Below are 27,166 nucleotides of genomic sequence, written 5' to 3' on the forward strand. Positions count from 1 at the left end.
CAGATGTATTGAAAGATAGATGAATACTTACAGGAAAAACAAGGAATTTAATCCAGTAAATAACCGCTGTGAAATTCTGGTTATTGGATTGTCATCTAGAATTCTGACAGAAAATATCACAAACATTTCTGACGTTAGAGACATTTGTGAAACAAAACAAGGGAAAAATAAAAGGCCCATGACGGTCCTGTCCACCCCCCCCGACCACTCTCCTCCTTGATTTCCTTTCCACGTGGCTCAGGTCTCTCTTCCCTGGAGCCTTTCCTTCACCCTGTGCTTGGAGAATCTCTTTCCTCCAAATTCCCACAACCCCACCCCAGCACTTAAGTCCATCGCAATTGTTTTCTCTCCCTGCATCCACCTCCCACTGGACTTAAAGACTCAAGTTACATCCTTCATCTCTGGATACCTGGGTCTAGCACAAGCTACTCTTATTTCTTGGTAGAATATGGGCTCCATACATGCTTTGACATACTGATTGACTGAATGAAGAATAAATGAAAAAAACATTCTTAGGAAATCACAAATAGTTCTTTGCTCTCATGGTGTTTAAATGATGTATTTAATAATGTCTGTACAAACAAACTCATTTGGAGCTTTGAGGGTGAAAGAGTCAAAATATTTGTATATTCAAATCACTGTTTTTAAATATATATGGGATTTTCCTAGAAAAACATAGACCAAAGGGAAATAGGCCTTCTTTTCTCTTGTTGCCTTTGAAGCCAGGTACCATTTGCTCTTACTCTTAGAGGTCCCTGAGGGTAGGATTGGAGAGGGGAGCTACATTGAGCACCTCCTACATGGCAGGCGCTCTGCATGTGGCACTTTATGTATGCTATGTGATATAATCCTCACAACATTACTCTTAGAAAGGAATTATGATTATAGTTTACAGATGAGGAAAAGGAGGCCTAGGAAGATTGAGAAAGTTGCCTGCAACATTAAGCATAGGGCCATGGCATACACGAGGGTCTGGATGGAGCTGAAGTCCTGGCTTTCTCCACTAGACCAGGCTGACTTACAAAAAACAGGCAAACTGACACAGAGAGCCTTCTAACTGCTCCTTGTTCATTTTCCTGATGAAAACACAGACATCTGATGTGAGACTCCTTGGGATGGAGCTGGTGGCTCAGCCTAGAAGGTGGTGAAACACCACAAGCTACCATGTTTTCAGACTTTTCTATGAATGCTCTAGGAATCAAAAAAGTCCTTAATTTGCTTACTTTCTAGGTCAGTGGTTTTCAACAGAGGGCAATTTTTCTCCCCAAAGGACATTTGGGAATTTGGAGACATTTTTGTGTCACAACTCTGGGAGCGAGTGCCACTGGCCTCTAGTGGGGTAGAGGCCACACATGCTGCTAAACATCCTAAAATGTATAGGACGTACTCCACCCACCCCAAAGAATTTAGGCCAAAATGCCAAGAGAGCTGAGGTTGAGAAACCCTGCTGTAGGTGAACACTGGTTGGATGGATGGCTTAGCAAGCCTACCGCCGGGCTCAGAAGGCCACCTGAAAAAGCGTGGCATAGATTTCTTTTCATACAACTGCGATTTGGCATGCCGTTATCTGAATTGCTTGGTAAAGTCCTCCAGATTATGTGACAATCAGAAAAATAAGTCTAATAAACAAGATACATAAATAGATGGAAACTGTGAGCATTGATGTATGTCATTAAGACTATGATCCTTTATGGGGAAGGAAAAGCCAGAATACTTACAGCCACGTTAGCTGATGTAAGTCTTTGAATACTCCAGGTCTGAGAGTTGTAATGCAGTTGTGGCTGAGATATCTAAAAATAGCACGGGTGAGTTAATTAGGCAAATTCAGTACTCCATTTTACTTACATATAATTAGAATAGGAGCTGCTGCTGCTGATTATGAAGTATGGACATCTGTTTCTGAAAGCACTCTACTGGTGAGCAGAGGGGGAAAACCTAGGAACAACCGGGAGATCCAGATAATCACAGCCTAGTGTGTGCCACAGCAGGGCCAGGGCCGGGAAAGTGGCCACAAATGATGATTTGGGATATTATGTTATGTTTGAGTATAAGAGTAGAATAAATCTGTGGAGGAACTTTTGCTTTTGGCCTTTTTGGTCACATCCATAATAGACTAGCATTTTATGAAAGTATATAGGTAAGTTAGCAAGGGTTAGAAAAAATAAAATATTGTGGAAATGACCCAAGCTGGAAAAGACAGGTTAGGGATAGTCTTTATATCTGTTTTCTGGTAAAACTAGGCACCTTTTACTACTTCTTTCGGTGTAATAACTAATGTAAGTAGTTGGTGATAACCTATTCCTTTCATTTCTCTACTACCAAGTCAAGCCTTAAGAAAGCACCATTCTACCCTCTTGATCTTTACTTAAAATTGTACTTATAATCTAGTTATAAAGAAGTTACTCACAATATTTGCAGGTTATGTAATCCAAAAAATGCTTTCCTGGATATGCGTCTCATACAATTGTGCTGAAGATATCTGGTAGGAATAAGACAGAGGAATCATGTGATTATGGTTTATGTATTTTATTAGGCTGTTGAATGTCCACTCCACTTTCTTCACCTAAAGTCAATTTGTGAAACTGGCTTATAAAGTACCAGGTCTCATTCTCACGTTGGGAGGCAGAGGCATTGCCAACAAAGGATGGCTATTAACTCAGCCAACGCAGGCTGTCCCCACAGCATCCATGCACTGAAATTTGGGTATCTTCTGCTTGTATCAGTGATCTCCAATGTGCTGTGTTTGAGGAGAGAACTAGTCTTGTTTCTGCAAACTGGAACTATGGTGGCCGTCTTGTTCTGACTTGCAGGGGTTGCTCGCCAGGTGAGACCAGTCAGTGTCTCACTGCTGAGCGTTCTTACTCTTTCAGCCCAGAGTTCCACCTTTACCTCCTCATTTCTCTTCATTCTATTCCCATGAAAAAGGGAAAGGGCAAGTCTTATTCTTTCCTATTTTGAGATGCAGAGTGAGAAGCACAAAGCAAGTTAAGAGTCAGCGAGGTGGTCAGGGTCACAAATGGCATCGATAGTTGAACGGGAGCTGGTACACCAACTCCAGCTCACAGGATCATGGTCTACCTAACCTCTGACACGATTTAGCAATATGGAATACAGTACTGACTCAATAATAGCACTGTCGGGAGTATCTGAGTAAATAATTTCCGTTTCCTGTGCTCATATACAATGGGAAGTTAGCCCTTTTTTTTTTTTTTATAATTTTATTTATTTATTTTTCCTCCAAAGCCCCAGTAGATAGTTGTATGTCATAGCTGCACATCCTTCTAGTTGCTGTACGTGGGACGCGGCCTCAGCATGGCCGGAGAAGCGGTGTGTCAGTGCACGCCCGGATCGGAACCCGGGCCACCAGCAGCAGAGCTCGTGCACTTAACTGCTAAGCCGCAGGGCCGGCCCGGAGGTTAGCCCTTTTGAATTCATATTTTCCAAAGGCCTTTTTAGGGGCAGGAACTACCCACACCAATAACAGTAACTAACGACTAAATAGTATTTTGAATGGCTTCCGTATCTCTTATTTTGATTGGATTTGGTTCCTAAGATATTACACAACACTTTCTTAAGTGCTATGATACTTTACCACAAAACTATTGGTAGAACATGTGCTCATTCAGCATCTGGCTGTACTCTGAATTTTGTTACACCACAATTATTCCCTAGCAGAGCTTCCCATTTGGGTCATTGCGTTCCCAATGTTGTGCCAGGGTATTGATGCCCTCAGCCCTCAAGGTAGCCAGGTAAAGCCAAGATCAGCTTCCAGTGGTTATCAGCAAACCCATTTTTTACCCCAAGTTTTGAACAAATATTGTCATTTTCTCTGTGTATCACCATATGGAAGAAGTTGATACTACAGAGCACATGTATTACCTCCACAGTGATACATAAAGCATTAATTTCAATCCTACAAAGTAAACTTGAAGCCCAGTGTGACCTTTTGACATTCCAACTCCCCTCCCCCTGCACCACGTCTGTGAGGAGATGCTTCACGTCGCAGCATAAAATCTGCTTTTGGTTTAAAGTTCTGCTGTGAATAGAATGAACCCATATAGATCAATATCTGTTTTAGCATTTTCAGAGCCCACGGAGTGGTGTAATGAAAGTTAATATGATGAATTATGTTACAATAGCAAGTGAAAACAGAAAAAGAATACTCTAAGTATATCGAAGTTCCTCTTAAATATAAAATTTACTACCTAACTAGTGCTATTTACATTTTGTTCAAGATAATTAATTCAAAATGTTCAATGCACATTTTATCTAGATGTTGTCAATCTAGAGGAGATGAGTGCAGTCATAAATTATGAATTTGACCTTGTGCTTTTGATCTCCATGACTCACTTGATGTGTACAGTCTATCCGCCTTCACTGACATGAGTTAAGACTCCAACTCCTTAACTAATAAACAGCCTTTAGTCTTCAAAATTTAGTCAGCTTGCTGGCACCCCATAGAGAACTAGAGTCCCAAGTTGCTCATCTCAGATTTAGGCTGCTGAATTTTAACTTGATCCTCGAGTATCTGCTTTCTTCTTTGCAGAATAGTAGCTTGGCGCATGTGAGAGAAAACTCAGAAAAATGACAATTTGGCAAGTGGTGTCCTCTTTTTATTCAGATCTGAGATATGAGCCCATTTAGTATACTTCCCATTGAATGGCTTTTCTAAGAATAACTTACTGGTTCATGAATTCCTGCTGTTTCAGCTGTCAGGACTTTTCAAGCAGAAACGCCAGGAATTTATGTACCTGAAACTAAAGCAAATAAATGCTTTAATGACATGCATGTTTATAGGCTGTTTTTTGATGCAACATTTTGTATTCACAAGCCAGGCAGACTTCTTGAATTACATTTTGTTGCCAATGATTGTACTGAACAAGAACCCAGTTTAAGGAGGAATTCCTAATTTATATAAGGTTTATGTTACAATGAGGAGGAGAACTGCTGTTGGTTTCCATGGTAGCAGTGATAAAGTATTACAGTCAATCTCATAAATTATATTTTACTTCTCTGGAAGGTCATCTTAAATTGCTTTCCCTCCAATGGTAGAAAGGTTTGATATTTTAAAAGATTATTAAGATGAATAAACTGATCAATAGTAAAGGCATTCAGATAAGTTGAGCAACATTTATTCATCTGACAATTAAAATTTCATTTTGATTTAAAAATTTATTTTTCTGGTTGTCTAAATGACCTCAACTCCACTGTGAATATTTAGAGCATTCCAGGCCAGAGACTCACTTAACGTTAAGTGATCTCTTAGAATATATCCCAATACAACTTAAAAATGCATATTGACTTTATTACCTCAATATAATCTAAAACACATATTCGTGCTTGTCTTTTCCCTGGTCAAACAGAATAAAACCCAGATTCTTTAGCCTGGCATTCAATCACGACTCAATGACTTCTGCAGCATATGCTCCACCACTTCCTGTGGAAACTCTTTTTCTTTAGTCAAACGGCTCTGGTCACTCTCTTCTCTGTATCCTTTGAGTGTTTCTGCTTGTTTCTTTGTTCTTCCTGCTGAAGAAGCTCCCCACCTTCTCTTTAGTCCAGTGTGTTAGTCCTGCACATCATTCCTTCAACAAATACTCAATGATCCGCATATATGTTTCAACGTGTGTGATTGTGAGGGGTGGTGGTGGTGGAATATGGGACCACAGAAGAACCAGAAGGACCATCCAGCTCAGAAGGAGGAACAAACTGATCAATAGTGCAGTGGTCAGTGAGGGGTTTCTTCAAAAGTCAAGGATGAATGTGAGGGGGGATCACAATGGAATCATAGTGGAAAGAATGACCTAAGTCATGTTCAAAACTCAGACAGTGAGGAATATTATGGGCAATAGAAAAGTATTTCTAGTTATATTTTAGAACCAAGAAAATGTTAAGGAAAAGCCAAGCCTGCTGTAAGGGACTTGTTTAATAACATTATGAAATAATATAAAAATATAAATTCTCAACTCCTACATTATTCTTGTCTTCTCAGTCAAAGAAGGTGATCTCAGGACTGAAGTGAATAGAAAGGATATAAGGTAGTGGCAGTTAAAGCCCAAGATGGTAGAATATGTTAATTAGGATGAGTTAAAGCCATCTGGCTTGCATAATTCTCCTAAAAATTGAGAAACACCGAAAATGAGAACTCTGAGTCGTGATCAATTACTGAGGAATCTGGAGAGGGGAAGAGCAGCTGGAAAATTAATGATGGCAAATGCAGTTTTGATTTTTCAAAAAGGGAAGAAGTGTATTTCACAAGCTGTAGTTGGAGAGCTCAGTGCTGGTTCTGGGCGAGATCATATAACAGGCTATTAGGATGCTGCTTTGTGAGCACCTCAAAGAAAGTAAACAGGGCAGTTCACAAGAAAGTGGGTATGTCAGACCAACTTGATTTTCTGTTTTGAAAGACTGATCAGACAAAAACGTGTGGTCGACATTGCTTATATGTCTACCAGGCATTGATTGAGTGGTTTTATCATGTTTTTATGGACAAAATAAGGAATGATACACGGTATCTGAATGATGGTGATGAAGGGATCTGGAAAGATGGTTTGGTACTGCCTTCTTCAATATTTTACTCCATGAGTTGAATAAAGATGGTTCATCTTTCTTTCTGATGACAGAATGCTGGGAGGAATAGTGGATATGTTGGATGATCCAAAAAGATCCTCACAGTCTGGTAAGAAAAAATGAATCTAGCAGGATGAAACTGAATAGGGATGAATTTAAGGACCCACAACCAGCTCTCAAATGCTAAGTGCACAAATACAGGATGGAGAAGCCATGACTTAGCAGTAGCACATATGGCACAGAATTAGGAATTTTAGAGGCATGATCACTAGGAGTTAAGGGTATGAAGTAGCCACCAAAAGAGTCGATGTAACCTTAGGGCACATGAGCTTAGAAAGGAAGTGTTGCTAGCTTCCGCCAGTTCTGCCCTGACCATGTCACAGTGATAATGTTACATTTATTCTAGATACAACATGTAAAAAAATGTACATAACATAAACAGAATAGTGTGACCAGAATGATGAACAGCTTTAAAACCAGGCCCTTTGAGAAAAAATTTAAGGATTCGAGGCTGCTTGGAAAAGAGACTTGTGGTGGGGTGCAGGGTGATAGCCGGCTTTCAACACCTGAAGAGTAATGTAGAAGACTGATTGGGTGTGTTCTGATCAGTCTCATGGGGGCAAATCTAAGAATGATGGGGAGCTTCAGAGATCCTTGGGGCAGTAATAGAGTTATGTGACAGGACAAAATTTACTAGCATGTTGTTTGAAATTCCATACCCTCAGCACCCCCTAATTCCCTTCCTGGGTTATTTTTCTCCATAGCCCTAATCACAATCTAACAAATTATGTATTTTTTATTTATTGTCTATCTTTCTCCATTGGAAGTTAAGCTCCATGAGGAGAGGGCTTTTCATATGTGTTGCTTACTCTGGATCCTCAGTGCCTGAAACCTCGTCGGCATCAATAAATATTTGTTGAAAGAATGAATGAACATGTGGGTTTTGTTAGCTTTTACCCTCCTGCTGTCTGCTACCAAGAGTTCTGAGGTTGTCCCTCTAGCTTCTTCCTTCCTCTGACACCTTTTCCTAGGAATGGTTTGGAATTTGCTACGTTGGTTGTTTGGGCTGTTGTAATGCAGAATTGGGAAGAAAAAGGTAAGAGTAGAAGAATAGGTGGGACGAAAGCTTGGCTGAGGCTGGGGGAGACTTTTCTGGGAGTTTGGGAGAGAGTGGCAGGAGGAGCTGAAGAATGTGAGGAGAGGGGATGGGAGGAAGGATATTTAAGGAAGGATTGCTGAGGATATGCTTTAGGATATTTGAGTAACACTTGTAAAGAACTTGAGTTACTATTTTCAAATAGAGGTTTGGTTACTGGATGTTTTCATTGACAGTAAAAATATTTGAGACTGGACCATGTGGGTATGCTTCCAAAGGATCATAGTCAGAGGTTCGGCTTTGAGGCCAAGCTCTAACACTCGTTAGTTAGCTAAATTTGTGCAAACAATCTCTTTTCTCCACGGGTGAGTTTCCTCATTCCTGAAAGGGATCTAATGATGTCTGCTCTACTTCGCAGACTTTGAGGATCAAAGTTCAAACGAGAATTCCAAATGTTGAAATTCTTTTTAAACTTTAAAAAGTGCTAAGTAAATGTAAGGAGTTCTGTTTTACCTGTGCTGTACCTCGCATATTATAGACACTTAGTGAATGTTTGCTGATGAGAGTCTTATAATCTCTTTTCTCTAAATCTCCAGGAGAATCAGATTGTCTAGAAAACACCAAATAGCAGCTTGCCTCAGGAGGACCCCTGCTGAATGATATTCAGGTTATGATGTGGTAACTAAGTTTTCTCAGACAAAGTAGAATTAAATATTTACTTGGAGAAGTTTCCAGCTGATCTGGGCAATTAAGGTTGATCTCTACTAGGAAAAATTGGGGACTAAATTATAGAAGTTGGTGCTTTCATATTCTTTCCTTCATGGGCTAGTGGAGACCATGAGAGATAAGTATTGACATAGAACAAAGCTATGGATTAGTGATCCAGGAAAGGACTTGGCCTGAGAGTCTAATTTTAATTCTCTTTGCTTGATCCTCTAGTGACCCCTCTGCCTCCTCAGAAGTCTGCTTCGCTTTGGGGGCAAAAGGTACAGAAAGGAGTTTCACATGGGGGAGGACAGTATGTGTTGGTAGAAGATTCAAATCGATGCTAGAACAACTTATTTCCATGTCTAGGTTTCTGGTTATGGTAAAATAAACACTGCATTGAACATCAGAAGATATGGGGTCTAATTCTGGCTCTTCCACTAACTAGTTGTAGATCGAAGGTAAATCATTTAACTGTTGCAAACTTTAGTTACCTCATGAATAATGAGATGATTTAATTAGAAAATCATGAAACTTCTATGACTCTAGATAATAGAATTTAAACTGCTACTCTAAAACATGGATCTTTTTCCTTCCTGTCTGATAGTGCGATTTTATTGTTACTCCTTTGAGCATTTTTCAGGAAGCGCAAGGACAATATTGATTCATAGAATGAACAAGCTGTGATTCTAAGAATTTCCAGTAAGACTAGAAGCAGTATAGTTAGGATTTCTTCTCTAGAGGGGTCTGGAAACCCAGAGCCAATGCCTAGCTACTCCAATGTGACAATGCCAACATGACCACACGCTTCAGGATGGAGCGGAAGGTCCTGACTGCAGATGGGATGTACAGAGGCTATAATCAAACCCTGGTTCACATAAGATTCCACCTCACTAATGGACTTCCTTCAGTGACTTCTGGAATAAAAGAGTCTGTACCTAAATTCATGAACAGTAAAGAATTGTTGATGGTGTTTCAAACCACGTGTGTTTGTCCAGTATCAGCAAAAAATCAGATTATTTTTATTCTTGGATTTTAACATATTTCAGATTTCTAGAAACTTCCTTCTTTATGCTGAACGCTGAAGGATAAAACAAGATGATGGTACTGCCAAGGAGCCTCACAGCACTACCTTACTAATGTTTTAATCTAGTCTAATGATCATGTTGGTAAGTGTGGAAACTTGATCTCTCCGTTATCCCAGTGACTGGGCTCAGAGAGACTGACACACAGTAACCAAACTCACAAGAGGTTGACTATTCTCAATTTCTTTATTTAAATAGGAAGTATCCCACTCCACTAACAGAAATGTTCTTATCCCCTATCCAAGGTAACTTCCCCAATAGTTTAGTACTCATAATTTGGGAAGTCAATATAGTCCTCATAAGGTTGCTTGGTGAACAGGGAATCAGAGCAAAGGGAATCTCCATCTTGATATGGATAGTGTCAAAAAATAGCTCACACAAGTTGTAGAAGAGATTGACAGTCCATCTCAGCCCTCTGCTAGAGACTATCTCTAGTGATTATATCTCCTGGACCCTGGTTTTCTTTCTTGGACAATGCTGCAAGCATCCTGACACTGTTTCTCACTGACTACCATTTCTTACTGCTTACTGTGCCCTATTTATTAACAATCTCTTTCCTCAAGTATGTTAATATCATTGATTTCACTATGGCCATGTTTTTCTCCTATTATCCTGGGAGACAGTCCATATCCTATCATCCTGTGTTTTAAATAATCTGACAGTTCCTGTCTATGCTAACATTCTTCTTCTGAGTTAAAAAGTGTATCTAGTGCCTCTGAATCCGCAACGTCATTTTCCAATGATCTCGAGTAAAAGCATGGAACTGTGTATTTTCTGATTGAGATGCTTGATCTCAACTCTAATTTAACTCTCTAAAAAGGTTTAAATAAAAATAAGTTCAGTTAATTTAAATTATGAAATGGAAAGATAATATACTTTTCAATGCTTTATTTTCTAATCTTAATTACATTTAGAAAAATAAATATAATGATAAAGGTAATCAACTTTATGTTTCATTTTATTTTTAGATCAAAAACATCTTAAACAAAACATCACAAAGATTTTCCCATAAAAATACTATTGATAGCTACTTACATCTTTTTAAGTTCTGTGTATTTGATGAAAACTTTATCTGGAAGACTGTGAATTTTGTTTTTCTTAAGAGACCTAAAATAACATATAAAGCAGACTTTATTATGGATTTTAAGACCAACCAGACTCTTCCCTAGGAGCGGCATGCTTGAGAAGAGAATATTTGATGATGCTCCATGCTACTTAACAAACATTCGAAAATGACTGTAGTAACTTAAAACTTTCTCATGTGAGGATAAAAAGTCCATAAAGCAAAATTAAAGCAATTTGCAAATATTTAACAAGTTTAACCAGTTAGTATAATAGACTGGAATGTCTCTGGTGATTTAAATTTTTCTTTTACTCTCTGGGTAATTTAACAAAACACAACAAACAAAACCAAAAAGCAACAAAAATCCTAACCACCTCATGCATGCCCAAATTATGATATGACTGCAAATTCCTGAGGCCGTCAAAACGTTTATGCAAAGTACAGAAAAACTTGCATGATTATGACACAGCTAGCTTCGTGGATCTTTTATACCTTTGCAATCTTGGACGAATTACCACTACTAAAAACGAGGTAGAGTAAGTGAGTGCTCTTCCTTTTTTGTTTTTGGTGAGGAAGATCGAACCTGAGCTAACATTCGTGCCAGTCTTCCTCTATTTTGTCTATGGAACACTGCCATAGCATGGCCTGATGAGTGGTGTGTGGGTCCGCACCTGGGATCTGAACCAGCAAACCCCGGGCCACCGAAGCAGAGCACATGAACCTAACCACTACGCCACTGGGCTGGCCCCTCCATTTTTAACTTTTATTTTTAATTGCGTAGTATTGGCATATTAGTAATAATACATTAATCAGAAAGTAATTGAAAATAAGAAACTCCAGACCACAGATGTTTGTGAGCTAAAGGATAACCTGGCTAATCTAATATATAGTTTTGAAAACATTCTTTCCCTGGAGAAGAAGCATGCAGAATTCTCTGATGGTTGGTGGTTTTAAAGGGAATTTCTATTATTTTCTAATATACAAATAACATAAAACAGAACAAAGAGAGATTAGAATAGATTACATGATTTTCAAGTGACTTTAGCGGCAAATATCATCAAGATTTGAATTCTACTCACAGTAATGTCACATTGCTGGAAATCGTTGGCACGGAGTTCAAGCCAGCATTTATACATTCCAATTCAGTTTCTTTGCAGTTACAGTGTTGTGGATACTGGTTTAGAACTAGGGGGCAAAAAGAAAAAGATTTGACTAGGAAAAAAATACTTTTCTTCAATTATGAGTTTATCTCTAATAACTGATATTGTTCTCTTTTCATTGATGTATAACATTTACATCTTGTTAAATGGACTAATTCAGGCCCATAATAAAAGCAAATAAGAGTTCTCTCCTAGTCAAATATAGACTAATGTGGTGTTCATCTCAGTTCCAGCTTTCAGTGGCCATTTCAGAGGCATTTAACAAGTGATTAGAGTGAAACCATAGAAATGCTTAAATGGCATAAAAGCACGTAGTGAAACAAGATTCAGTTCTCCTCAATGAAAAACATTAGCATGATTGAGTAAATCTTTAATGGCTATAATTGAGTCAATTCAATTTAATTGAATGGCACAAAAAGGTTGCTCAATAAATGCTTGATGATTAAAATGAAATTCAATTATTTTCCCCTTTCAAATTTATCTGAGAGCTGAGAAGAGTTAGAGGTAGGTTCTGCCATAGCCACCTGTGTGCCTTATTAAAATCAACCAAGTGAGACAATCTCCCATTTTGGTCCTTTGTTTTTCATTACCATGAAGTTAAAGTGGAAGGCGAAAGTTGTAGAGAAGCTATAAAGCTGAGAAAACCAAAGATCCACCTATCTTCATTCAGCATTCATCTTCATCTATCAGCATTCAGAAGAAAGAAAAAGTCTTCAGAATTTACTCTGCAGGAACGTATGTAATTATTAAGATAATGGCATATAAAGAAGTGAGAAATCTATGGAGAAACCAGGCCAAGTTGGTCCATGGAACCATCACCCTGTGTCTGTATGTGAGACAGAAAGAGAGAGGAGAGAGACAGACACAGAGGGAGAGAAAGACAGAGAGAGAGAGATAGAGAGAGAGAGAGAGAGACAGAGAGAGAAAGGAGGGGAGGATATCTATGGAGTATTTGATTTTGCCTCTGATACTGTGAGTGTTTGTTTTGATGGAGCTAAGAAAATGAGAATTATTTTCAAATTTTATATTTATTATATATATATATAATATATAATCAGATTTAAATATATTTAAATCTGATTATAAGTTTGTTTGAATTGCTCTGCTTCTTTTAAATCACCTTTATCCAAACTTTATTTTTAAAATCAATTTCACTGAATTTTAGTAAATTTAACAAACTTTTATTGAATACCTGCTTAATTCGAAAGATGCATTCTAGTGCATAAAGTCTTGGAAAATATTCTGTATTGTTTATAGGTTTATGCTAATTATCTCTACTTCCTAAAGATAACTTCAGAATGTTTACTTCAATGTTTACTGACATTGAGAATAGTGGTTATGGTATTGGATTGAAAACCTGTGGTTGGGAACTCTTATTTACCAATAAAAGATTTCCATCCAGTCTAAGCTGGGCCTGTTGCCTAAACCAGAAATGTGATCATGACTGATGACTCATGACTCTTCCTCTTGGCAGTCACACCCCCAAGCTCTGTGGATTCTTCTGAAATGCCTCTTGCATCTCTCTCTACCTCACTGTACCCAGTGGTATTTTCTGGGCTCAGATTCTCAGTATTAATCAGTCTGGAGCATTGCAAGAAACATAATAATCAGTATCTCTTTCACCATTCTTTCTTCTCAACCTTTGCAAGTTTGACCTGTGGATCATTCTCTGTTGTGGGGAGCTGTCCTGTGCATTGTAGGATGTTCAGCAGCATCCTTGGCTTCTACACACTAGATGCCAGTAGCAACCCACCCCCCTCCACTTGTGACAACCAAAAGTGTCTCCAGGTATTGCCAAATGTTCTCTGGGGGCAAAGTTGTCCCAGGTTGAGAACCACTGTTCTAATCCATTCTCTACAATTCTGATGGAAGGATCATTCTCACACGTCTTATCGTCTGCTTATTCCTCTCAATTAAAAGAAAATAAGCCCACAACTTCGGTGATTGCCATTGTGTACAGCAGTGATCTCAACAGGGGGATGTGTACAACGCAATCCATTATGGTTTAGGAAGAAAATTAGAACTTTGTTATATTTATTTTTAATCTTTTTAATTTCTAATTTTTTATAGATGATATACTTCTGTATAATAAAGTATATAATAAGTGGTAATTATAAACTGGTATTGTAAAGTACATAACATACTATTAGTATAGTACTTAATACATATTATATACATACATTATATATACATACTAAAGTATGTATGTAATTGTACATACACCTACATAATTATGTCTAGACACAATTCAATCTACAGGATAGAAGCCATACTCCAAAGTGTGCACCCCAAACCCTTTATGGGCTGGCCCCACCCTTCTAGGTTCAGCTCCTGCTCCTCTGCCTCATGCACTCAGACCATTGTGACAGGTGTCGTGAAGCATGCCCTGCGCCTTCTTAGCCCAGTGTTTTTCTGATCCTGTTACCTCTTACCCTTCCCTCCATCCAAAGACTTCCAAGTACATCTCAATGTCATCTTCTCTGTGGATCTTTCCCCATCCCTAGCAGAGCAATCATTTCTTCCAATAGGCTTCCACGTTCTTTTGTGCAAACATCATTCCTGCTTCTATAAGGATCTGTCTTTCCTGTGACAATGTGACGTATTTGTGGGTTGGGGCCACATCTCAGTTATCATTGTATTCTCAGTGCCTAACGTAGGGGCTGGAAAGTAGTTGGCACTCATTATCTTTACTGAAGAAAGTAATTAAAGGGAATAAGGTCTTTATGATTTGTCACAATTATTCAATAACTATATATTCACGCAATCATAGGCTAACACAAAAAATGAGCACGAATAGAGCATGCTGCTGTCTCTTTTCTATCTTTTTAGTCCCCTGGGCAGACAATAGAGCAGTTGACTACTGAAATACATTGAACTGAAATTGAAATTCTAAAGGGAATTTATCACACTACCCATATAAATCCATGCACCGCAGATCATGTTGCTCGCAAAGCTGATACTGAGTCTTTGAACCAATACCACTTACAGCACTCCTGTGTTAATGCCACAATATTAGCATTTCCATGGACTGTGCCAAATATAGTCGCCCATCCACTAGTGTCTCCTGTGAAATGGTGATGAATATATGTCAGTTATTCTATAAATCAAATATCAAATTGCAAAACAAAAGTATAAAAATTTGATAATGAAATCAATTAAAAAATTTTTAGGTAATAGAATAATAACATTGATGGTAAGGAAGAAAAAGCTAGGCAAACATCTGGAGTTTTTCCCTTTTTGCAATTACAAGTATTTCAAATGTATGTTTCATAAAATATATAATGGAAATAAATAATTATTTTACACACATATATCCATCTTGAAAAATATCACCTACTTCTAATGCTGACATTTTAAATGTTCGATCTTAATTTTGAGATCCTCAGAAGATATAATCTGAATTTTATTGTCATATGCATACTACTACATATGTATATGTAGATAACATACTTGATAGATGTAATAAATTTTCTGTCACCTGGCTTTTTTAATAAAGCAAAAACAAAGTTCCTTTTAATAAAGGCTGTCTAGTCCTGCTGAGAGAAATAATATTTCTCAGTTTGTCAGAGGATATGATCTGCTTATTTGCCAAGTTTCCTTCTCTTTTTTTGTGATAAAATTATATTCTTTTCAAAAAGGAGGCCTGATTTTGAAGTATTATTATTTTATCATATGCTATTAGAACAATAAGATACATATTACAATGTATGATTGTGAAGTTCATACAAGTTCATAAATTTAAATAGTTGCCCACAGGTTTCTTTGAGCCCTGCATTCGTCACTTTATTTCTATTTCTTATTAATACCCTCAATAGTTTTAAAATGCTTCTATTTGATGCCTTTACATGAATTATTTAATTTGCATTCAGAACATCCTCATGAGTTAGATAAACACGCATGGTCTCTGATGCTCATGCAGTGAAGAGGCAATGTTGAGAATCTGAGTGACCGTCATTGGCATCCAGAGAGTTGCTCCCCTCACTGAGCGCTGACTGAACACCTCCTGTGTACTCTACTGTTCTAGGCTCTGGTGACTCCAAACAAATAAGACACAAACAAAAACTCTTCTTGAGGAGTTCATGGCTAGAGAGAGAAGTACAGTGAGAAGACAAGGCAGTTCTAAGTACAATCATATGGGTACACCCAGGGTGCTATGGCAACCGAGAGAAAGGGTGCTTGTCCTAGATCGGTGGTACAGCTTCAGGCTGGACAAGAGTGGCCGAAGAAGCCAGGCCTCTCAGGTGACCAGGGAACACCTGAACTGCATCCTAAAGGACGAGTAGGAGTGATCCATGGGAGGTGAAGGCAGAAGTTCCATCAGAGGGAAGCATGCATGGGTACCCAGGGGCAGGAGAGCAGATTCTAGCGAAAGACGCCCAGCATTCCTGGACTTTGCTGTCCCACTTTGATTGTTAGTTGGGCAGTGCCAAGGAGCAGCAGTTCTGTGGTAGAAAACACATGGGGTTCCTTCAGATTCAGGAGATCTGGGTTCTAGTGACTAACTAGATATGACACCCTCTCTTGGCATCAGTTTCTTAGAGAAAAAAATACACAGGTTAGATTAGACAACAGTACAGTCTGGATATACAGACCTAAATTGGCCTGTAAGACCCCTCAGGATCTGGCCTCTGCTTACCTCTTCATCCTCTATATCCTTGTTCACTCTGCTCAAGCCATCCTGGCCTTTCTGTCCCACAAACACATTGTCTTGTTCCATTCAGCCTCAAAGCCTTTGCACATGCTGTTTCCTTTGCCTGGAACGCTGTCCCTCCAGAATATTTTGTGGTTTCTTTCTTCTTTTCACTTAGTTCTCAATTCAAATGTCATCATCTCAGAGAGGTTTTCTCTGGTTATGTCTTTAACGTAGCTCTCCTGCCATCATTTTCTATCCCATTGTCCTGTTTTATATACTTCACAGCACTTAACACTCTCTAAAATTATTTAGTTTATTTACATACAGGTTTATTGTCCTCCTTGTTCACATTGTCTATGTGAACTCGACGAGGGCAAAAGCCTTGTCTCCCTTGAGATTGCTGTGTCTGGGTAATTTGGAGAGCACCTGGCATGTAGTGGGCACTCAATATAGGTCTTTTCAATGAATTAACTCTCTAGGGAGGCCCATTCACACTTCGTGGATATTCTTGCAGCTGAACCAAATTACCAAGCCATAAAATGTAGTCATAGGAAGCCATTTAAAATTAAAATATGGGCATCTAAGTAGATTTTAAAATCTAATTTCAATTTTTATCAAATATCACATCTTATAATACTATATTTCTGATTTAAGCAACCTCTATATACAAAAATTTAGGTAATTATCACAAACGAATTGGGGAGCAATTATTTGTGTTACAAAAAGATTCCCTACAGAATACCAAATCATCTCTTCCAATAGAATTATTATTCGATCATTACAGTTCATTACAATTATTATTCCATCCACCCACAGTTTTGGGGAGTCCACATGCATATGGAGCTGAGCGGGAGGACTCACCACAGTTCTCCTCGTCAGCTCCGTTCCCACAGTCATTCACGCCGTCACAGTGAAAAGCTCTCGGTAAACACTTGGTAAGATTCCCACAGGGAAAATATCCTTTTTGGCACAAAGGAGTGATTGTACTGCCTTCAGTCAGTGCATAATCTATGTGAAAGAGGCAATAAAAATCTTATGTAATAGAAGGAAAAGGCTCATATGGCCAAACTCTTTTTATGTTATCTCGTTTAATTTTCACAAGAACCCTATGAGTTGAGTTTGTCTGGTGTTATTTTTAGTGCATGATTTTTATGAACAATATTCTTAACTATAACATTTTAATCAACCACAGTCATACCCAACACCAGCTATCCCAAGACTGGAATCAAGGCTCATTTTGAATTCACTTCAGGAAGGCAACAGTAAACAAAACCAAAGCAATTGTTCTACTTTTGTATGAAATCAAAGACTTGTCCACTTCTGGAAACAGAAAGGTAAAAGTATGAGCTTAATCCTTTACAAGAAGGATTTGAGGTGACTTATAACAAAAATACATGTATACAAAAAGGACAGTTTAAGTGTGAGGAAATCCAGAACCACACTCGAATTAGGAGAGAGAATACTAAATAATAATATCTAACACTCACTGAGCTTACTGGCTGTCAGGCGGTTTGCTCAGTGGTTTATCTCAGTTAGTCCTCAAGCAACCTATGGTATGAGTGACATTATCCACCATGTTTCAGGCTTAGGGAAGTTAAATGTAGTCATCCATCTGGAAAGTCACACAGGTAGATTTGATTCATCCCCCTGACTCCAGAGGCCCACTCTTAACCAACATGCTGTGAGGATATTAATTGAATCAGGAACCTGCATTTCAAGGAGGCTAAGTCCTATAAGAAGACAAATTAGAATAGTCTTCTTGTGCAGGGAACATAAAAGAAGATGAGTGAGAGTTGAATAACTGCTGGGTTGAATGAGAAAGTGCAGACAGAAAATATAATTAACATTTACTATATCTGTGGGTGAGATGACTAAAAAAATTCCAGAAATTTAGATATGAGAGATGTCCTTTCAATTTTGAAAGAGTACTTTCTGGAAAACAAAGAAATGTGTTCTTTGTAAATAGTCTAGTAAAACTGTGGAAGTCATATATTTTTTAAAAGGGAGTGCGAGATAAAACTTCACAGAAATTGATTTGGGAGAGTATAGACACAGACATGGCTACAGTTCAGTGTGACTAATGGAAGAGAGCAAGGCATGTTGGCAGAGTGTTCCTAACCATGCCACTGAAGGTTGGCATCATGGCTAAGAATTTCCTTGGGTTGGTGGTATGATGCTTTTTAATATAGCAGAAGGTTAGAGAGCAAACTTTCATCATCTACTTTGTGCTAGGTGTCTCCTAATTATTTTATTTAATCTCAATAGCAACTTGGTGTTGTTGGTATCATCTCTATGCAGAGATGAGGAAATGAAGACTAAGAATGTGAAAGTACTTCTACTCTGGTTCTTGGGAAAATGCCCTTGTGAGGTCTGGGCCTTCCAAGCAAATGCTGCCTTGTAATGAGATCTTCTCCCACCAGACTGGTCCAGGATCTCCTAAAGTAGGTGAAGCCTGCTGGCCCTCATTGTTTAATAAAGAATTCCATTTGTTTTAGGGCAGGAATTTGAGTTAGGTACTAAAGCTATGTCTGAGTTACAAGTACATGTTAGGCTTTTAGTGAGATCCTTAGAGAGGATGAGTAGATTATTCGATGATTTCAACTTTAGTCCTTTAGTCATGATGACCCTTAAGATCCAGGAAACATGTGATATGGCAGTGTCAGGCCCTTTCTTGGGGACAGCCAGATGTAACAGTGCACGCTCTCCCCGGAAGCTACTGCTGCTGCATCCGCTGGGCCTTCTGAGTAGGAGTGTGGCCCTCAGATGCTCTGCTACCCACCGGATCTTTGTTCTTACAAAAGCAGAATATATTTTCTCTGCTATCGCTGCAGTGGGAGATGAATGATTTACTGTTAGCAACGAAGGATAAGACCAGTCAGGTCTGACTATTTTAGGAAAACTCTCTGCTGCATGGCTCTGAGGGTCGGCTTGTTAAGTCTATTCACACAGGGAAAGGCATACTGAGTCATAGATTTTTAAATCTCTTAACCTCTTTCTTGTAAAGATTTTTATAGAGGGCAGATTTATAAAAGTTAGTAGTCCTCTTGTGTTTGGAATATGAATGAGTGAAAGTCAATATGTCTTAGTGTAGCAGCTTTGAAATTTTTTAAGATAGTAACTCACAGTTAGAAATAAATTTTGTATCACAATTCAGGATACAAACACACATACACACTGAAAACAAAATTTTTTGAAATATTACTTGCCTTTTACTATGTGAGATGAACTTTGATCATTGCTAGTCTGCCTTATTCACTTGAAAAATGATCGCAAGCCGCTAGGTTGATCTCATGATCCATTAATGGGATGTGACCCACTATTTTAAAATATTCATCAGTGATGAAGTCCTCTGGAGACCATCAGACCTGGATGAGAATTCTCTCTGCCACTCACTAGCTGTGTGACTTTGAGCAAGCTACTTAATGTCTTTAAACTTTAGTTTCCTCATATTTAAAATAGAGTTAATGATAATATCCCCCTTATGGATGTGTTTCAGGAACTAGACCACCTGATGCTTGTGAGGTACTGGAGAGTGCCTGGCCCATAGTAATCTCTTGGTCAGTGTTGGCATATGGGCAATTTTAACACAAGGTAAGAAAATAGGGCTTTAAGAAGGAAGCTCTGTGTAGAACGGAAGTTTGCTGTGCCTTAGCATTGCATGATTTTTTAATGTGATTTCTATGAAAGAAATAATAGGGACTATAATAAAACTTCCCCTACTTCTTCGTGTTATTCTATTTTAAAAGCCATATGACACACATGGTTTCTATTTTAAGCAGTCTCAAATCTCTTTTGAAATCTAATAGGGGTGTTGTAAATTACAAATAGGGAATAAAAATGTCCTTCCAACCTCTTAATAATAATGTTTTATTAATGATCTAGAAGAGGTGATTAAACATTTGATTAAAGAAAATTTTGAACTAGAAAGCTGAGGCTGTGTAAGACATTTTGAAGGCGATGTATTGTGTTCCCTTATGGGGTTTGTCATGAACACAACCTTGAGTTCTTTGAAGGCTGTCCCCTAAGTGCCCAGCTCGCAGACGCAGACTTACTTAGAGAGAGACAAGCAATCAACTGTCAGAGACAAGAGGGATCCAGATTATTTTCTTTTCCCTGGAAAGAATTAGCTTTCATCCAGCAAGTATAGGTGAAGGAAAGGGAGGGGAGAGACTAACCATGTACACACAGAACCTACCAATTGCATTCCTCATAATTTCCTATTTTTCACCCGAGAATGGCATCTTCCTAAAAACATCTTGAGGTATAAATTTTACCTGGAAGGAAAATAAATAAGGGAAATCTATTCCCTACCCATTGTCCTCTGTATCCTAAGTCCCTATTGTCTAACTTAGTGCCTGGTACTTACTTGGTGCTCAATAATTTTTTCAATGAACAAATGAATTAATGGATTATTTAAGAACAAAAGAGGAGTTTAAGGAAGAGCCTCTTTCAAAATTTAAACTTCCCGAAGTTGCAGGCTTTTTATTCTGATGACAAAATATTGTTTAGTCTTCTTTTTTTTTTTTTTTTTTTTTAAAGATTTTATTTATTTATTTTTTTCCCCCAAAGCCCCAGTAGATAGTTGTGTGTCATAGCTGCACATCCTTCTAGTTGCTGTATGTGGGACGCGGCCTCAGCATGGCCAGAGAAGCAGCGCGTCGGTGCGAGCCCGGGATCCGAACCCGGGTCGCCAGCAGTGGAGCGCGCTCACTTAACCACCAAGCCACGGGGCCGGCCCTGTTTAGTCTTCTATGTACTCCATTTATCATTCTCTTCTGTCATTATGCAATTTAAAAAATAATTAAGAATTACTGTTGTATTTGGCATGTAGCGAAAAAGAATCAATAGCCGTCTGTAGAAAGTATATTCTGCGTCTATTCTTCCTGCCATCTGTGGAAGTGGAAAGAGCGAGGATTATAGAAATGGAGGATGTCTACATAAAAGCTATGTTGATAGCTTCTGCAGCAATTTCTATGGGACTCCTGCCAGACACACAGCTGAAGGGAGGTTTGAACATGCGAAAGAAAATTGTTCAGTAATAGTCCTTCTTCTTCTCTCTTCTGGTCAATATTCTGGACATGTCTGTGCAAGGTATTTTAAAATAGCTTCTTGATAGCCTTTTGAAGCCAACTGGACTGCTGCCCAAGGACATTGTTTACTGCCCACCAACACCTTCCTTCTGTTATTGGGAAACAGCAGGTAAGAACAATCTTTTAGGACCTCAGTATAAGAATCGATGGAGATGTGCAAGTCCCTCTTTGTTTTCCTGATTTTCTGCCAATTTTAGTCCTGCATGAAGCTGAAGAAAGCCTTTATCCTTCAGCCTGGTGTTCCGCTTGAGACTCTCTCCACGCTAAACCAGAGATGGAGTACTGCACTGTCCCAAGGGGAGCACAGAGGATCCTGGTCAATGAGTCCATTTCCCAGAGTGCACCACTCCTAGTGGAGTTCAATCCAATTCAGGTGCAGATGAAGCCTCTGCTATTTACCCTAAAGAGCCAACTACTGCAGCACCAGAAGAAACGTTCATTTAACATCCAGAAAATGTTAACTGAGTGCCTACTATGTGCTATGTCAACAGGCAGACGATGTCCATCCCCACCTGGAGCTCAGGTGCTAGGATCCCTAAGAGAAACAGCAACACCACTCAGGATAGCAACAACATGAAGCAAAGGTGAATCCAGTTCATTCCCTGAGTCCACCTGCCAGAAGCCCCCCTACTTCTAGGAAGAGTCTGAGCTTCACTAAAAGCTCACCTTTGTAGGGAGACGACTTACGGTTTGTTTGAAGGAAACTAGTAAATTCTTCCTAAAAAAGCTTTTGTGTTAAGGTGAGTAGAAAGAAATTGACCTCTTAGTTGTTGTTTTTTAAACTTAGATATCCTATCCTTTTATGCTACTGTTTGGTCCTCCCTACCCTGACAGTATTGTGTGGCCATATCAATCAGTATGTATAGGATTCAGATCCGGTTTCATGCACACATTTCCCCCACTTACCCCCACATCTTTCCCCTTTCAAAGATTCCTGCCTTAACTGGATTTCTCTAAGACCCTATTTTCTGTTATGTTCTTCTGGGACAAACCAACCACATCAGGCTGGTGAATGTTCCTCGGGATCCTAATCACAGATTTTTTGCAGAAACTCTCACCCCATCTCCCTCTTCAGATTATTGCTCAACGTTTTGAACAGATAGATTTGGGGAAATGATGCCTAACTATGTGGAACAGAGTATAGGCTCAATACATATTGAGTTAAAGTAGAAAAAGAGAGAATCATCCTCCATCCATCAACATCATCCTCACCAGCAAAGGATTTCAGCCCCCTGTCCTCTTTGGCTGGGTGCTTTTATGTGGGTCACAAACTGAACGCCATGGTCTTTCCTGGGTTCTAACGTACATAAAGGGACAAGGAAGGTTTCTTTTCCAAAAAGATCTCTTCTACTGACCAGTAAACTGCTTAAACTTCACCTTTAGGAATGCATTCTTTTAGGTTAAAATCTTTTCTTTTAGTATTTCAATACCTATCATATTCGGCATGAGTTTGAGAGATTACCTTCCTAAAACCTGCCTGAGCACAATGAACTCAGAGGATGAACACTGTGGTGGATGAAGGGAAGAAGAACATGGAAAGGGTGGTTGTGAAGGAGGCAGGAAGAAACCTGATGGAAGCTTGGCATGGGAAATATGGAGAGGGGAGAAAGTGGTACCTTTTTCCTTTCGCCTCTCTCTCTTCTAATTACTCTCTGATTTATTGACTGCTCTGCCTCAAGGGACTTTCACTGGCTATTCTTCTTCTTGGTGGTAATTCTCCCAAATTCTAGTTCCATCAACTTACATATTTACCTGCATTTGAGACTGCTGTCTATGACTGGGCAGGATTACCTTGCATGAGCATGGGGCACCTTTGACGCAGGCTGCTAGTGCTGAGCTGTGTAGAAGCCACACAGTCCTAGGCTGAGGCCCTAGATGCTTCTTTTTTGATGCACGAAGATGAAGATTTTCCTTCCTGCCCATAGGAAAGCCTTCCATCTGGGTTTTATATTCCATTTAATCTCATCTTCTTAGACTCCCTCTCTACTAATTATCTATTTTCTCTCCTATGTTTTCAAAATCCCCATCTCTCCATTGGTTTTTCTACTAACATTAATCTTATTCAATCAGCTCCCATCTTCAAAACCAACCAACCAACCAACCAACCAATCAAGCAAGCAAGCAACCAACCAACCCAAATCCTTTTATATCCACACTGGAGCTAAGACACACTTCTCCCTTCAAAATTAAATTTTTCAGAAAAATCATACTTGTCAATGTCTCCACTTCCTCACCACCCATTCTTTCTGCCATCTACAGCATTCAGACTTGGCCTTGCTGCTCCTCTGAAATTCTTCCCACTGGAATCACCATTATCCTCTTTGTTACTAAACATCATAGATATTTTATAGTCTGCGTTTTACTTAGTTCTCTGCAGCATTTGACACGGCCAACCGCAGTTACCAGGTTGAAATCTTTTTTTCCCTTAGCTTTGTGATGTCTTACTGTCCTGGTTTACTTCCTCCTTCTCCATAGTCTCTAAAGAGTCCCCCACTCCCTTATCTCCTTAATGCATTGGTGCTTTTTTATTTTGTCAGTACTCTGAATGTCACTGATATGCATTAGGTCAGAGATTTCTTAGACCACTTAAATCAATTAAAGAATTTAGAGGGACCTGCAAAGATTTACTAATGTTTTAGTTTGTCAGACAAGAACATTAAAAAATCCTAAATTACCATGTATTATAATAATAATTTATTAGAAAAATAGTATCTTATTGGGGCCGGCCCCGTGGCATAGTGGTTAAGTGCGCGCACTCCGCTGTTGGCGGCCTGGGTTTGGATCCCGGGCGCGCACCAACGCACCGTTTGTCAGGCCATGCTGTGGCTGCGTCCCATATAAAGTGGAGGAAGATAAGCACAGATCTTAGCCCAGGGGCAGTCTTCCTCAGCAAAAAGAGGAGGATTGGCATGGATGTTAGCTCAGGGCTGATCTTCCTCACACATACACACAAAAAAGTATCTTATTGTTAAAAATTAGAGAGAATATATTTGCAGAAGAAAAGACAATCCTTTGAAAAGGATACATTTAGCATTATGGAAAACTAACTAACTTATTTATGCTCATGGAATGGTGAAGTTTCAGTCCTGACAGCAGTGGCCTGGAACACAGTGTTTGGAACTATGTGTGAGAAAATTGAATCTGGCAGTGTTACCAGAATTCTTTAGGGAGGTTAGCCCTGTGTTCTGTAATTCACAAGTATTTTCTCCCTGTTTGTCACTGGTCTTTAACTTTGCTTATGACAAGGGTTCTGGAGGTGGAACTATCAGATCCTGACTTTAAAATAACTATTCAAAGTAAAAATAGAAGATAACTTATTTGATTTAATTAAGAATATGTATAATAAATCCATAGCATATTATTTACTTAATGGTGAATTTTTGAAGGCTTTGCCTTTGAGATTGGGAACAGGGCAGCGATGTCCATTATTACTACATCTATTCAACATTGTACTGGAGGACTTAGCAAATGTACTCAGGGAAGGCAAGTAAATCAATGGTATAAATGTTGGGAGAGAAGAAATAAAACTGTCATTATTCATGAATGATATGTTTATGAACATAAAAAATTCAAAATGATAAATTATTAGTATTAGTGAGTTGAGAAGGTTTCTGTAAAGTCAATTTAATTTCTATATATCAGCAACAAACAATTAGAAAATGAAATATTTAAAAAAACGTACCTTTTACTATAGCATCAATAGTGTCATATATTTAGGAATAAATCTAAAAAAAATCTGCAACACATTTATGCAAAGTATATAAAATTGAGAGACATTAAAGACCTAAATAAATGGAGACAATATTTTAAAGATGTTAATTCTTCCCCCAAATTGATCTATAGATTCAAAGCAATTACAATAAAAATTCAGAAGTGTGCGTGTATGTGTGTGTAGAAACGGACAAGTTGTTTCTACAAGGCATGTGGTGATAATGCAAGAGGACCTGAGAGCCAGGTCAGTCTTGAAGAAGGAGAACAAGGTGAGAGAACTTGCTATCTGTCTATCAAGACTTACTATAATGGTACAATAACTCAGGCAGTATGATATTGGTGCAAAGATTGAAAAATAGAACAGAACAGAATAGAAAGTTCAGAAAAAGACAGACACACATACAAACATTTGATTTGTGACCAAGTGGCACCATAGATCAGTGGTGGAGAGTAGCCAATTCTAGGTGAATTATAGATCTAAATATGAAAGGTAAAACAGTAGAGTTTCTGGAAGATAATAGAGGATAAAATCTTTATAACTTTGAGGTAGAGATTTTATGGAGAATATAAAAAACAAAAACAAAAAAACCCCAAAGCATTAATCATAAAGGAAAAGGTAGCTAAATTAGACTGTATTAAAATCAAGAACTTCTGGCAAAAAAGAGAAAAAGTCACCATTAAGAAAGTAGAAAGGCAAACTGCAAAGTAGATGTTTGCAAAATGTCTTTTTATATATACAAATTCCTACAGAATATATCCTACAAATCCATAAGGCTATATATATACCTTACAAATTAAAAAGGAAAAGATGAACAGTAAATAGAAAAATTGACAAGAGACTTGAATAGACACTAAACAAAAGAGGGTATCCAAATGGCCAAAAAACATCTGAAAAGATATTAAATATAATTAGTAATCAGGAAAATGCAAATTAAAACTACAATGAGCTATCCCTAGAGATTACCAGTATGACCATAATTAAAAAAAAAACCAATCACGCACTATTTGCTGAGGAGGTGAAGCTACGCAAACCCTCATACACTGGCAGAAGTGGTCACTGGAGTAACTGCTTTGGAAAATAGTTTGTCATGATCCACTAAACTTGAAGCTCTGCAAGCCTTATCAGTCAGCAGTTTTGCTTCTAGGTGTACGCCTGTAGAAATGCAGGCACATGTGCACCCAGAGACTCAGATTAGGATATTCACAGAAGCATTATCCATAACAGCCCAAACTTGAAACAATCCAAACGTCCTTGAAAGATAAATGGATAAAGACTGTGGTATATTCATCAATGGCACCCGATATAGTACTGAAAATGAACAAACTAAATCATTCAAAGTGGTTTCAAATCAAGCAGACCCAGCGGACAGTTCTCTTTTACTTTTTATAATGTGTATTCAGTCAGGAAAACATTCCTGCCAGCTCTGACTCTCATGGGGACAAGATATTGAGACTTTAGCTTGTGCTGTTCTCTGTATCTGAAATGCAATTTTTCTCCTTTTCCCCTTCATCATTCTTTGATATTCATCTCAGAAGTCATTTCTGTGAAAACTTTACTGATCCCTTCCCTCCCCAAGACCACTCCAGAGTATGAACTTTCTCTTTTTTCTTCCCAAAGCATCTTGCACATACCTCTATCGTAGTGTTTATGGCATTTATTATAATTATAGATGTTTTTCTTTTTGCCCTAGTTCACTGTGCCCCACCTATGGAAGGGAACTTATTTTATTAATTTCAATTCTCCAGGACTAGAAAAGTTCTTAGTTTTTAGCACGTCACATGCCTCAAAATTGTTATCTAGACTTAATTAACATTTTCAGAGATAGCAATGTTGTTTCTGTAATTGGGTTACGTATATCTAAATCCCTGAATGCGGAAGTGGCGAGCACATAGGTACTTCAATGATAATCCATGTCAGAAGCACAGGCCCAACTTGGGCGTACACAAGTTAGATATGACAGTGTGGGCTAGGTACATATAGAAGCTCTATGGTCATTCCTCTTTTCTCATTTATCTTGTATCAATGCTTCAGCTCTTTTATGTTGGCATTTTG

The 27,166-nt window shown here is 38.5% G+C and overlaps 1 protein-coding gene across 1 annotated transcript in view; it reads right to left on the bottom strand.

Moving 5' to 3' along the window:
- RXFP2 (relaxin family peptide receptor 2) overlaps positions 1 to 27,166 on the bottom strand; it is a 298,077-nt gene that overhangs the window by 23,427 nt on the left and 247,484 nt on the right. Inside the window, exons 2-8 of the mRNA XM_087435769.1 lie at positions 17,174 to 17,320; positions 14,666 to 14,743; positions 11,599 to 11,704; positions 10,492 to 10,563; positions 2,408 to 2,479; positions 1,719 to 1,790; positions 32 to 103 (exon numbers count right to left, since the gene is read on the bottom strand). Of these exons, the coding sequence (XP_087291895.1) occupies positions 32 to 103; positions 1,719 to 1,790; positions 2,408 to 2,479; positions 10,492 to 10,563; positions 11,599 to 11,704; positions 14,666 to 14,743; positions 17,174 to 17,320 (619 nt within the window). The remainder of the gene's footprint in view (positions 1 to 31; positions 104 to 1,718; positions 1,791 to 2,407; positions 2,480 to 10,491; positions 10,564 to 11,598; positions 11,705 to 14,665; positions 14,744 to 17,173; positions 17,321 to 27,166) is intronic.

The sequence above is a fragment of the Ceratotherium simum genome, chromosome 10, assembly GCF_057802395.1.
Source record: "Ceratotherium simum simum isolate JZ-2026a chromosome 10, ASM5780239v1, whole genome shotgun sequence".
NCBI classification, from domain to species: domain Eukaryota; kingdom Metazoa; phylum Chordata; class Mammalia; order Perissodactyla; family Rhinocerotidae; genus Ceratotherium; species Ceratotherium simum.